The 12,319-nt window shown below is 40.2% G+C and overlaps 1 protein-coding gene across 2 annotated transcripts in view; it reads left to right on the forward strand.

Moving 5' to 3' along the window:
• The window catches only part of NCKAP5 (NCK associated protein 5), a 337,371-nt gene extending 325,617 nt beyond the window's left edge, over positions 1-11,754 (forward strand). For both annotated transcript variants that reach the window (XM_042877826.1, XM_042877827.1), the window contains exon 20: positions 10,403-11,754. In XM_042877826.1, coding sequence (XP_042733760.1) covers positions 10,403-10,684 — 282 coding nt within the window. In that variant the 3' untranslated portion in view covers positions 10,685-11,754. The remainder of the gene's footprint in view (positions 1-10,402) is intronic.
• Positions 11,755-12,319: the final 565 nt, after the last annotated feature.

A 12,319-nucleotide genomic window follows, 5' to 3' on the forward strand; every position in this document is an offset into this window, starting at 1 on the left:
ATGGATGTAGGCTAGATGGATGTATGTGTTTTGTTTGTGTTTGTGCAAAGTAGCATCTTAGAAAAAGTGAGCATTTTAATAGAGCAAGAGAATCATCAGTGATGGTGGTAGTCAATCAAAACTGGAATAACAGTGGAGGTGAGTCTAGGGGAAGAAAAAAGGAGGATACCACTGCTCCTTTAATACCTGGAGCATGTCTGTGGGATAAGGAATTAGCAGTAGAGCAAATATGTGAAAGTTGCTGCAGAAAAGCACTGTAACATAACTTTTGGGTAACACAGAATTGAGGCCTTGCAAACAAACACGGCCAAGAACTCTGAAGCCCTTTACTTGCTCAATTCGTACCACTGTTCTTCCCAATTCTGCCATTTTGGGCACTAAGCAGGAACTTGGGTCACAAAATGACCTTCTGAGCCAGCAGTGCAAAGCTCTGGCCACATTTGTGTGTGCAGGCCTACATTGCTGAGGCTCCTTTCCTCTCCAGCACCTTGAGCAGGGTGCCATGCAGCGGGCACCTGCAGGTCCCCGTGCCTTTGAAGGAATCTAGGAGCTTATGCCAGCAGGCCTCTGTGTTAGCAAATATGTCCTCAAGCACATCTGAAACAGCCATGAATTTCTCAGCTTTTTAATTACATTTTTTTACTTGATTATCTTCCAACAACTTTTTCTTGTTGTTTTTTGTTTGTTTTTTTTTTCTAATTCTTGATTAATTTTTGGTTGGCTATTTAATACATTGTTTGGTTAACTAATCCATGTAGCTGTTTGTAATTATTGCCTTACTATAAAATCATCGTAATAGAAGGTTGGCTGTTGTGTTATTTTTTTTTGTTTTCTTTCCAGTAGAATAACAAGTTATTTTATTATTCAAACAGGGCTTACTTCCTGCTGTTTTCAATAAGATTTTTAATAAATATGTAAATTTAAAAATTAATTTACTGCATACGTTTGGCAGCATGATTCTTGAACTGACAAAAGTTTGATGGATTGTAAAATTATCCCCCCTAAAAATCATCAGTCATAGTAAACAGAATTTATCAACCCCTAGTAATTTTACAGCTTTTTCTTCATCTTATCTTCTGTTAGGAACTCACTTAGAATTGATTATAATATAGTATATTTCTAGAACCGTAATTCATTCATAGATTAATTAGATTTTAGGTTAATATCCCATCATGGTATGGGACATGAGCCAACAGTGTTTTTCAGTTGTTACAGAACTGCAGCAGAGAAACCTTGATTACTATTCCCATGTGGTTTAACTGCCAAGACTAATCACCAATCAAATTCAAACCACATAAAATGGAACATCCTTCATAGCATCTATTTTCTAGCTGACTTATACTGTGGACTCTTTATTGATATGACTGGATGTACTGAAATGAACTAAATGTTGCAAGAGAAAATTTCTCCTTCAGTTTGGTTCTACAACGTTTATCTAAAACTTTTGCTCAAAGTTTTTGTGCCTCTGCCACTCAAATTCTCTGCCCTTCAGCAAAAATAAATTGTTTGCATAGGTTTAGAAAGTGCATATAAATATCTGTACTATTAGGTAGGATTTGATAGCAGATGAACCTAAGCACAAGTTTCCACTCTGCAATTCATGCTTTGCTTGAATGAGTACTGAAAATTGTGCAGATCGTGATACTACCTTAAGAGATGGCAAATGCATTAGTTGCACCTGTGCTGTCCCTTGCTCTGATTAGGAGGGAACTTTTGTAGTCTCATTGCCCAGGATCAAAAAACAGCATGCAGATAGCTCAGCTGCAACAGGTCTACTGAGAAGGCAGCCTGCTTACAGCCTGTCCCTCTGCTGCCTCCAGGACTGCTTGCCAGTGCCACCTGTGACATGATTGCCTAGCTTCATCTTGTAAGCCACATCTGTCAGTGAGGTAGGGCCCAATTTACCTCCTAATGTAAGACGGTACACCTGGGGAGCTTTGTTAGTTATTTCCAGAGGCCAGGTGTCACAGAAAGGGCAGTGACTTTTGGTTTGATTCATTCGAAGTGAAAAAGTCCACTGGCAGGGAGTTCAATTGAAATCTGGAATGGAGAGAAAAATGACAGGTTCTAAACAAACTCTTTTGTTGGAATGGGGTTAGGGGTTAAGCACATAATTAAGACTTTTTTTAAGAATAAAGAAAATCTATAGTTCTGCTTGGCGAGAGTTTGGAAGAGATGTCATTCTGACGTGCATGCACCAAGTACACATCATATGGAGGTTCCCTCCACGGTGACCGAATGTGCAGTCTTGCAGAAGGGGACTGATGGGTCTGGAAAGATTGTTTTTCTCTTCCCAGCTGTCCTCATAAGAGACTAAAAATGAGAAAAATGTTTTCTGTGAAGCTCAATTCTGAGTTTAAATGACGTTTGTGAATCATCTTTAGAACTTGTAAGAAGGACATTCCCCTCTTTTCCTCTGCAAATCTTCCAGCACAGATTTGTACTCGTTGAACTCACCTGCAGATATGGCAGCCCTATTTGTGCATATGACAAGCTAGTTCTCATAACTGGGAGAATTATTACTACTTTGTGTCTTCATACTGCTGATTCACTCTTGGTCCTGCTGCTTAACATCCCTCTGTCTTGATCTGCACCTTCTGTCCTTTTGTCCCTAGCTCAGTTGATGTACCTTGGGTATTCAGAGGTAACCTGAAGTGAATCTGGTCCAGAGCTCAAAAGAGAGGATTACTAGTGTGGAAAATTACTACCCACTGCCAACTGCCATTTGCAGTATAAGTCTTGAAGAGCAATTCCGTTTTCCATCAGTATGCTGGGTGATTGACATGCAGACATTACAGGCCAGGAACTCAGACATCACTAGAGTGAGGAGATAAGTGCCCTTGTAATTACCAAAATAAATAGTCTTGTTCAAAAAAGCCAAAGGTGGGGGATGAAGACAGGTAAGAACACAGCTAATACGTAGGAACAAGAGTCTGAGAATAGCTCAACCATACAGAAAAATGACCCCGATTACTGAAAATGTCAGTGAAATTACATGTTGTATGAGTATGATCCTGCATTTACTGGATTTGAGACAATTTTTTTTTTTTTTTTTTTTTTTTTGCTACGGTCTAATGTTGGATAGAATTTGTCTAAGAGCTCAATTTTGCATTAGCTTTCAAAAATCATTATTTTACTACGCTTTTCCCCCTCCTTGATGCTATTCTAATTGGATGTCTCAATTGAAAAAAGATTCCTCCAAGCCCTTAGTCTAGGCTAAAACTGTAATCCATTGTTTATAAAGCCCATTCTTTATTGAAACAAGCATCAACACCTTCATCAAAATAACTCCTCAGCAGGACAAACCTCTTTATACTAAAATATTGTGTGGTAAAATTAACTCTGATGGCTGATCAGTGGAGGTGAGGACCACATTGTTCCAATAACGTTCAGCAGGTTATCGCTGACAAAATGCCCCTAAAAATAAAGGGATAGTACAGAATTTAAAATGGCTCTCATGTCCAATAACTTTGTTGCCAAACTTATCTTTCAGCGTGATTTTTTTTTACTGTGCTTTTTTTTCCCTTCACTGAAAAATAAGTACAATTTTGTTATTGAACTCCCTCCGTGAGTAAAGCTAAAAGGATCTCTGAAAAGTAAAGCAAAGTATCCTCTGCATGCCTTGTTCATGTTCAGTCTCTTATGTTCTAAAAACTGAGGATCAGCTTCCTTTCTCACCATGGATGCCTCTTCCTTAATGCCATGTGATGAGCCTCGGGTTGCAGTGAGCATTGCTTCTAGTGGGCATGTTCCTTCTGTGAGAAGCATAATTGGTCATTCTACCAATGTGAACAGAACCAGGTCCTGATTATCTTCTGGAAAAAGTATGTATTCAATTTATTTTCTTTTTAATATATCCCCCTGAACACACTTGACTGAGCACCTGTATATTACCAATGTAATTACCAGTTTCCAAGGGATTATCACAGAATCACAAAATGGCCAGGGTTGGAAGGGACCTCAAGGATCATGAATCTCCAACCCCCCTGCCACGTGCAGGGCCTTTATGCTTTATTATGCTGCCTTACAAAGTTTTAAATAAACTTTGCCCACACATTGTTGATCCACCCTGTGGCCATTCTGATGCTTTGTGAGACAACAACCATATTTGTGACATTCCTTTCATATTGAGCAAAAGGTAAAAGGTTAGACTTACCTTACCTTGAAGTTGGGACCTAAAAGTTCATCTTTATTAAATTATGCAGAAGTTCAGAGAGGGTTTTTATATGCCTAATCAGGTCAAACAGTTTTGTCCTATCAACATAGAAGTCATGTTCTTTGTAAATTGTGAAGATGGCATTCTTGGCATTAGAGTGCTGAATGCACCCAGTCATCTCATCACTTTGTGAGAACTGTGCTTTTAAAAGCACAAGGCGCAGTTCACTAAGACATTTTATCATGTAAACCACACGAGGATTCAAGCCAGACAATGTAAGTCTCAGTTCCTCAGTCCCCTATTCATTAAGCAACAGCTATTTTCTCCAGATCTGCAGCTACAAGTTATACACGGTTCATGCTAATCAGCTTTATTTCCTCTAAGGTAATTTTCTTACAATTCAGGACCATCAGGAATGATCTCCTAAAATTTAAATATATTTCTAGATTGTTACACTTAAATACATTGGGTTAGCTTTGGTTCTGTTTTGTTGTTTTTATATTACCCATAAAGTCAAATGTGGTCAGTATTCACCCATGTATATATGGCTTTCTCATACACTGCTGTGTGAGACTAATGAGCTTAAAAATACTCCATATCAATACATCTTTTTTTTTTTTTTTTTTCCCCAAGAAAAGAAGTCAGCAAGTATTGTTTGTCTTGAAAATCTGATGATGTTTCTTTGAGAATGTCATTTTTGTGCCATCGCAAAATATCATGGGGTTTCTGCTCAAGTGGGGAAAAGAAGTGTGATTCATTATTTCAATAATTATTTTACTGTCAATTGAGAAAATAGATGAAGGCTTCTGATGATATACAGGGGAGAGCAAGTCTTAACTTATTATTGAAGGTTATGCTTTAAAGAGAAAGAAGTTCAAACGTCACATTTTTAGCTCAGCTGTGATACAGCAGAAGTCTGTAATACAGCAGAGGTCATGCGGTTACAGCTTTCACCTTTGTAGTCTCCTGCATGTGGCTGTGTGACTGCTTTCACTTCAGAGTGTTACCTGTCCACCTGATATTCCTATCAGTCTGGTTAAATGAGACTTACTTTCCACAGTCTGCCCTTGCATTCTGTCCTGGCCAGCTGACAGAAAGCTGACACACGATAGAAGACCGAAGTGAGCTCTTTTTGTGCTACACCTTTCTACATGGCACAAAAATCTACAGACCAATGGTGTAACACCATAGAGAGGCTGCTTCAGATCTACTTCCAGTCCCAATATATACCAATATATACCTGATCAGAACAGTGCTCTGCATCTCAGTACACCTTACTGAACACATTATATATGAGCGCTCTATGTAATGCTATAATCCCACTTAGACCCATTGTGTCATAAATACAAATTACAGGACTGCAGGATATCTAAAATGGTAAAACTGAATGTAAAGTAATAAGCAATGGCTCTGTGTGATCAAGTTTGCCTTGAAAGTAAGTAGACAAAATAACAAATAGAACTTTTAAAAAGGTAAAAATTTAGAAAATTGTTCTCACTGACAATAAAATTTCAACTAATAACAGAAAAAAATGCAAAGATAATTTGTACTTCCTATTAGAGATCAGACCTAAAATGAAAGACCTTGAGTTATACAATTAAATATTGATTCTGTTGATCTATATTTAATTCTCGTAGCAATTTAGTTGCTTTTACCCAACAGTGTTTTGCAGTTACACTTCACTTGAAGCAGTGCCCTTTTTGCTTTTGTGTTAATCTAAAAACTAAATTGCCCAGTGCATGAGAGACGTAAATAAAGTTCATTTTATTCTTGTGTGTAACTGACTCTGAGCCCCTTAAACTGCTGGCTAACTAAACTTAGACAGCTGGAAAATGCATTTATCCTGCAGAATGGTTCATTGCTAATTTTGGGCTGTGGCATGCCTTATAAGCATAGCCTGACCTGCAGGCAATTGGAGCTTCTGCATGTGACTGCATAAAGGAAGAAATGGACTTGCTCTTGCTTTCCTTTCTGCATGCCAACTGTGGAGTCCTTTGTACCCATGAACTAGTCTGTCCTACTGTGCACCTTCTGTTAGACCTGCAAAATCCTCCTGCCATTCTGCACAGCTGTGACTAGTCCTTGATCACACAGCACTGAAAATGCATTCTCCCCACATGTAACCTCTCATTTGTAAAGTTTAAGAAAAATCTATTTTGATGTATTAATGTAGAAATAACACCTATTTATACTGTATCAGTGGAGCTGCAGGCTAGTTGTGTTTTCCTAATTTGCTGTGCTTGAAGTGACATGCCAGATTTTATTATATCGCTAATGGCTTTTAGTTATTCCCTTTAGGATGATGCCAACAAGGAAAGCATTATTCTGATTCGTGACTCATGAATTTATTTTGAAGCGATGTGACTCGTGATGAATGTCTGTATTATGTCAGGTAGAGTTTCTCCTAACAACCAGTCAGTGCTCTCAGGTGGTATAAGGCATCCCATAATGACTAGCTCCAGAACTCCAGGTGGGAAGCTCTCCACTTACACAGAATAGAACAAATGCTGCTCCTGCCTTGAGACCATAATGGTGTGGGTTTTCTATCCAAACATAAAGTTATTATAAGTAAAATGAGCTGTAAACCGATCTGCTTTAGGATGATGGGCCATTGATATTACAAAGACACTGTGAAAATCCTTCCTGAATTGAACCTCTTCTGGCTTGGGCCAAAATCTGTGACTACATCTTTTCCCTGAATTTAGGAATTCATAAATGATCATGCTGAATGCAGTAAACACTTTATGTATTCATAGAACAGGTGCAAAATAGTCACCAGCAGAGTCAACACCTTCGGGATGAAATGGCTTTAAGTGTTACTTCTGAGATCAAGAACACTGTTGGTCCCATCTTAGCCCTTCTGGCAACACTCAACAAAATACTGTCTATCTCTCCTATGGTGATAAAAGCACCTGTTCATTATGCAGAAAGCCATGGTAAATATGGGAAAGATTTTACTGAAGCCCAGGACTTTGAGGCTGGGTGCTCTGTACGCTGTTACAAAACTCACCCAGTTCTCACAGATACAAAATGTATGTGATCTGCTGCCAAAATGTTCCTTATCTGCAGGAAAAAAACTACTGTGACTCCCAAGTGCATTAGTGAACTATCTGCTGTAAAACGCACAAAAGTAACATCTTTGGGCCAGCCCCTGTTCTTTGCTGTATCTGTGTCTGCTGAAGTCATAGCATACCTTCACAGACAAAACTATATGTAGAGATGCTATTCAACCACATGCTTACGTGATTGATCAACAGATTCTAATAGTTGTTTTGGTTTTGACTTTTGTTTAATCTAGCAACTGTTGCATCTGCTGTGAAAAACAGGAAACAATGAAAGATGGATCTAAGTAAATGTTCTAGTAATTCTTCCAAGCTGTATCTATAGTAACTAGAGAAAAGATTCTTAAAGAACCAGAACTGACATTTGCTGTGAGGCACCAAGTTTACAGAAATTATCAGTGTCTTTTCACCTCTAGGAACATACATAATTTTGTTACCGTGGAAGCAAAATGACTTGCTGATGAAGGAGATGCGTACATTAGTTTCATTGCATAAACATTTTATTTTTTCCCATGGAGCTCAGGATGTGAATGAGTTTTCTTCCACATGCCAAGGATTGGAATGTCATATTTGAATTTTATGGCTGCAAGTATATTGTATGAGTTATTATCCCAAATGTGTTTTAACAGAAAATTTAGTAGATTATTAAAGTGAGCTGTAGTAATAAAATTGTGAGATAAGATCACTCTTATTGTATCAGATATCTGAGTACAGTTCTAGCATATTAATATTCCTTGCCTAAATGTCCTCACGTTCTGGTTTAATTATCGAATTAGCAATAATTGGTGGTCCTTGCTCCTAGAGTTAATACAATGCCTGGAAGTGTATTGCATGCAAGCAGACTGCCTCAATTAAAAAAAAGCCTAAGTATTACTTTCCAGATCGTGAGCATTTCTTACACATATTTGCATAGTATTTCAGTAAGGTGTCAAAGAAAGGAGTGCAGAATTTTTTTTTTTTTTGACAACTGAGCATGAAGTCATGGAAAAAGAACAACTGGGTGTCCTGAAACAATTATTGTATCTAGTTATTTTGCTACGACTTTTAGGTTTTTTTCCTTTGTTGCTTTACCTCATGTATAGTAGGTGCTACTATAATAGTAGCACTTGCACTTACATGCATGAAATTTGTGAGTCCCACACTATTCAGTACTCTGTGTATCTTTTGCCAGTGGGTTGCATTGATAGGCTACGTTTCAGTTCACTTCAATTTCATTTGCTTCAGTGATTTTACTTAAAATTTGTAGAGTTCCCTGTACTTCTCTGCAGTTTCTCTAATAAATTTTATTAACTGTTAGCTTCATATTAAATGACAAACTAGGATGTGATTAAGCAGGATTTTAGTCTGAGCAGTACATGTGAAGTATAATAAATGATTGATACTGCTTGTATGTAGAATATACCAATGAGTTCATTCCAGTCTGTCCTGTGATTCAGATCTATCCTTCAGCTGGCCAAAGATCCATTCTTATTGTGAGTCTTCATCTGAACTGCTCTGTACACCAAACATTGTAGGTCTCTCCAGAAAGCACAAATATGTATTTTATTGATGCTGTATCTGAGATTTTTCTCATCTGACATGCGCAGAAGTGAAACAGCTGTTTAGACAATAATATGTAATATTTTAAATACTAAAGATAATAACTTTTCAAGCTAAAGTTTTTAAGCTAAATTTCTATGAAAGGGTTTAAATTCGTGTTTGTTACTGCTACCAAGGGTAATATTCCTCTTTTTCAGAAAATATTATCATTCTAGAAAGTGAAGATGTAAAGTCAGAATCAAATATGATGAACCGAATGACTTTAGCATCTCCTACTGCTTTGCTTAAGCTTGTTTGAAGCATTTGATATCAACATGCTAACCAGGCCTTGTTAGTTTATGAAAAACAACAAGATCATAATGTCAACAATCATTAGATCGGCATTTTTATATAAATATCCATAAAAACAAGCAATCCAACTATGTAGCAAGGTGTCCCTCTTGCCCAAGACTTCCAAGGACAAGCAGCCCCTCAGGCATGAAGTGACTTACTTGAAACCTGGATTTTTCCAGAAATTCTAATGAACATTCACAACTGCAGACCGAGTGACGCACAGCATCCATACACCTGGCCGTGTTATGTTCTCAGTGTGCTTAGACTACCATTTCACTTTCTATCTAAACCAAAATACTAATGTCCTAGACTGACAGTAATTTACGGATGCAGTCCGTGTTATCTAATGGTAATACTGGAAATGAGCAATGGCTTGCACTCTGACAGCGTATCTCGAAACTCTCGCATCTTACCTCTCCCAGCGCCCTATAAAATGTTGAATGTTATCTCGTATTTCTGTGATAATGTTATCTGTAAGAGCAGTTAGTTACAGAGACTTCGGAACACCCTGTGTATGGAAGGCAGGTCATTTTTATTGAACTGCTCCCTAAGCTTTTCCCTAACTATTCCTTGGTCAGATCTCTGATTGAAAATGCCAGTAGGTAACAAAGGGATAAAATTGCTCTTGTATAATCCTACTGTGAGTTTTTAATATAATGTGCTAATACACTGTCCGGTGTTCCAGCAGAATTACAGCACTTCTCAGAGTAGGCCTGGCCAATATCTGATTGATTCTGGCCTGTGGGGATTGGCCCTGTTCACTGTAATTTCCTGTCTTGTTGCTTTCTTTTCTATCAGAGAGGGTTTGGGTTCATGGAAATCAATAGGCTTATACATGCAAAATGTGAGGTTATTTTCTAGCAACTTTCATTTATGTCTGTAAGTTATGGAAAATGCTGTTTTCTCCATGTCTACCTGCCTTTTTTTGGCGGACTCCAAATTCTTCTTAGACAAATACCCATTTAAACATAACCCCCAAAGTATTCTTAGAGAAGATGTAAATTACTGTGAAGATGCTGAAGATGCTTAACACATACAAATCTAGGATATGTACTTTAATGTTAGTAGCACTGTTTTGTATTTGGAGTCTCTTGGAGTCCTCAGCAGAAGCTATGAGACAATCATAGCTTTGAAGCTGTGATTTATCCTGAAACAGGCATTAATGTTCCATTTAATTACAATGGAGATTTAAGTATCTAATAATCTATTTCTTCTAACCCTGTGAACTTTGGAAAGATGGTAATTAACGGTGTAGTAGAACAACTTTCTTTTCTAAGAAATATGTTTCTAATACTTTTCTCACTTATTACAGAAACTGAAGCAAACTGAAGAAACAAAAGAAGATTCTCAGACTAGATTATCTAGAATTTCCCTGGAGTCTCTCAATAAATTTAACAGCAATAACGTACTTCTATTAGAAAAGGAGAAGAACTGCCTGAACAAAGCTGAAGGACAAAAGGAAGAAAGCGGAAAGAAGGAAGCATCTTCCTTAAACAGCTCCGAAAGGCAGGACGCGGACAATTTGGAGTCCCTGAGCGATTCTTTGTACGACAGCTTCTCCTCTTGTGCCAGCCAAGGCTCTAACGACGTGTGAGGGCGCTTTCAGCCGGCTGCAAAGGGAGCACTTAGGAGCTGCGAGCGGGCAGTGAGTGCGGAGTAGGAGCAGAACTCAGCCCGTGTCACTGTGCCCACGGCAGGCTGTTCGCAGCTTTGGTCTTCGTGACGCAGCAATAAGGAAGGCAGCACCGCATTTGTCTCAGTACAGGAGACTCAACGCTCCACACAAGTGACTACACAGAGAAAAGTCTTAATTTTGCACTTTTATGAATATTTGTATAGGTGTAAATATTTTGGAAAGATATATTTGTAGGGAGAGATGACAGCAATAAATATTACGTTGGTGCTATGCTCCTGTAATGGCAGATTACTGACTTAAATTGATGTTAATATTAACCAGAAAAGTTAGTAGATTTTTTTTTAAAAGATTTATACTTATTCTGGTCTTAAAACTATGTAGAAACACTGTGTGTCCATAAACCTGAGCCTGGCGAATCATCTGTAAGGAACTTTGCAGACACCTTTTGCAAAATATATTTTTTATTTTTAGTGCAATTCCATGCAAGCGCTCTGGGGAAAGGTGCATTTCGGCTACTGTGTCGCCACAGGTGTCCTATTGCAGAAGGCGTTTACTTTCAGCATGGCGAGCACACGAATAACGGGGCGGTGCTGCTGCTGGCGCGGAGTGCTCAGCTCACGTGCAGGCTGGGAAGGACGGGGTCGGAGCACTGCGCTGCTCTCCACCTCCTCTCATCATCGCTCCCCATCCGTTCCCGAATCTTGTGCTGTCTTCTGTCCCCGTTTTGTCCTCATTAAACCGTCAGCTCTGCAATAGTTGGTGGTGGTGACGCGTGAGGAGCGGTGGGCACGAGCCAGCGCCGCTCAGCCGGGCGCCTGTTTTGCGGGTTTTGTTTTTCTACAGAGGCTGTTTATACGTGAGGGAAAGTCTATTTCAAAGGTTCGGTGTATTTTTTCGAGATGTGAAGTATTTATAACTGCTTTTTGTACAGCGACCTGTGAACCAGATATATTTGGGCTATTTCTGACCCCGCGGTTTCTCCAGCACCTGTTAATCTACGAAACGATACTGTATCGTCTGCGTTAATACTTCGTGCAATTTGTTCTAAGTCATTCCGCTGTAAACTCGCGTCGACTTTGAAGAGATTTTCACCGATTTTCTTAAATAAACCTCCTCCTGTGCACGCGGGGCTGCGGGAGCGCGTCCCACCAACGGCCGCCGCTCGCGCCCCTCAGCGCGCGCCTCGCGCCGCCAGCGGCCGCCTTCGCGATCGCCCCCTGCGGCTCCAACGGCTCCGGCCGCTCGCGCCGCCTCAGCCGGGGCGGCTCCCAGCGGCGGCCGCCGACGCCCCTTCTCTTTCTCCCTCCGCCCTCGCGCACAGGTGCGCGCCTGCGGAGGAGGCGGCGGACGGCTCCCCGTCTCTCAGGCCGCGGTTCCTTTTCGGGGAGAGGGCGACGCCTGCCAGAGGGCGCTGGGAAGCGCCGCGCCCGCGGGGCCGCCTCTCCCTCCCCGAACTTTCCCGTTTCCCGTGCACGGGGCGGGGATCTCTGCCGGCCGCCCCGCTCCGCCGGCGTCACATGGTGCTGAGGGAGGAGGGGGAGCCGCCCCCCGGCCCTCGAGTTTATTCCAGTCTCGACGCTCAACTCCGGCGGG

The sequence above is a fragment of the Lagopus leucura genome, unplaced genomic scaffold, assembly GCF_019238085.1.
Source record: "Lagopus leucura isolate 7727_CA_CO unplaced genomic scaffold, USGS_WTPT01 Super-Scaffold_100019, whole genome shotgun sequence".
Classification (NCBI taxonomy): Eukaryota; Metazoa; Chordata; class Aves; order Galliformes; family Phasianidae; genus Lagopus; species Lagopus leucura.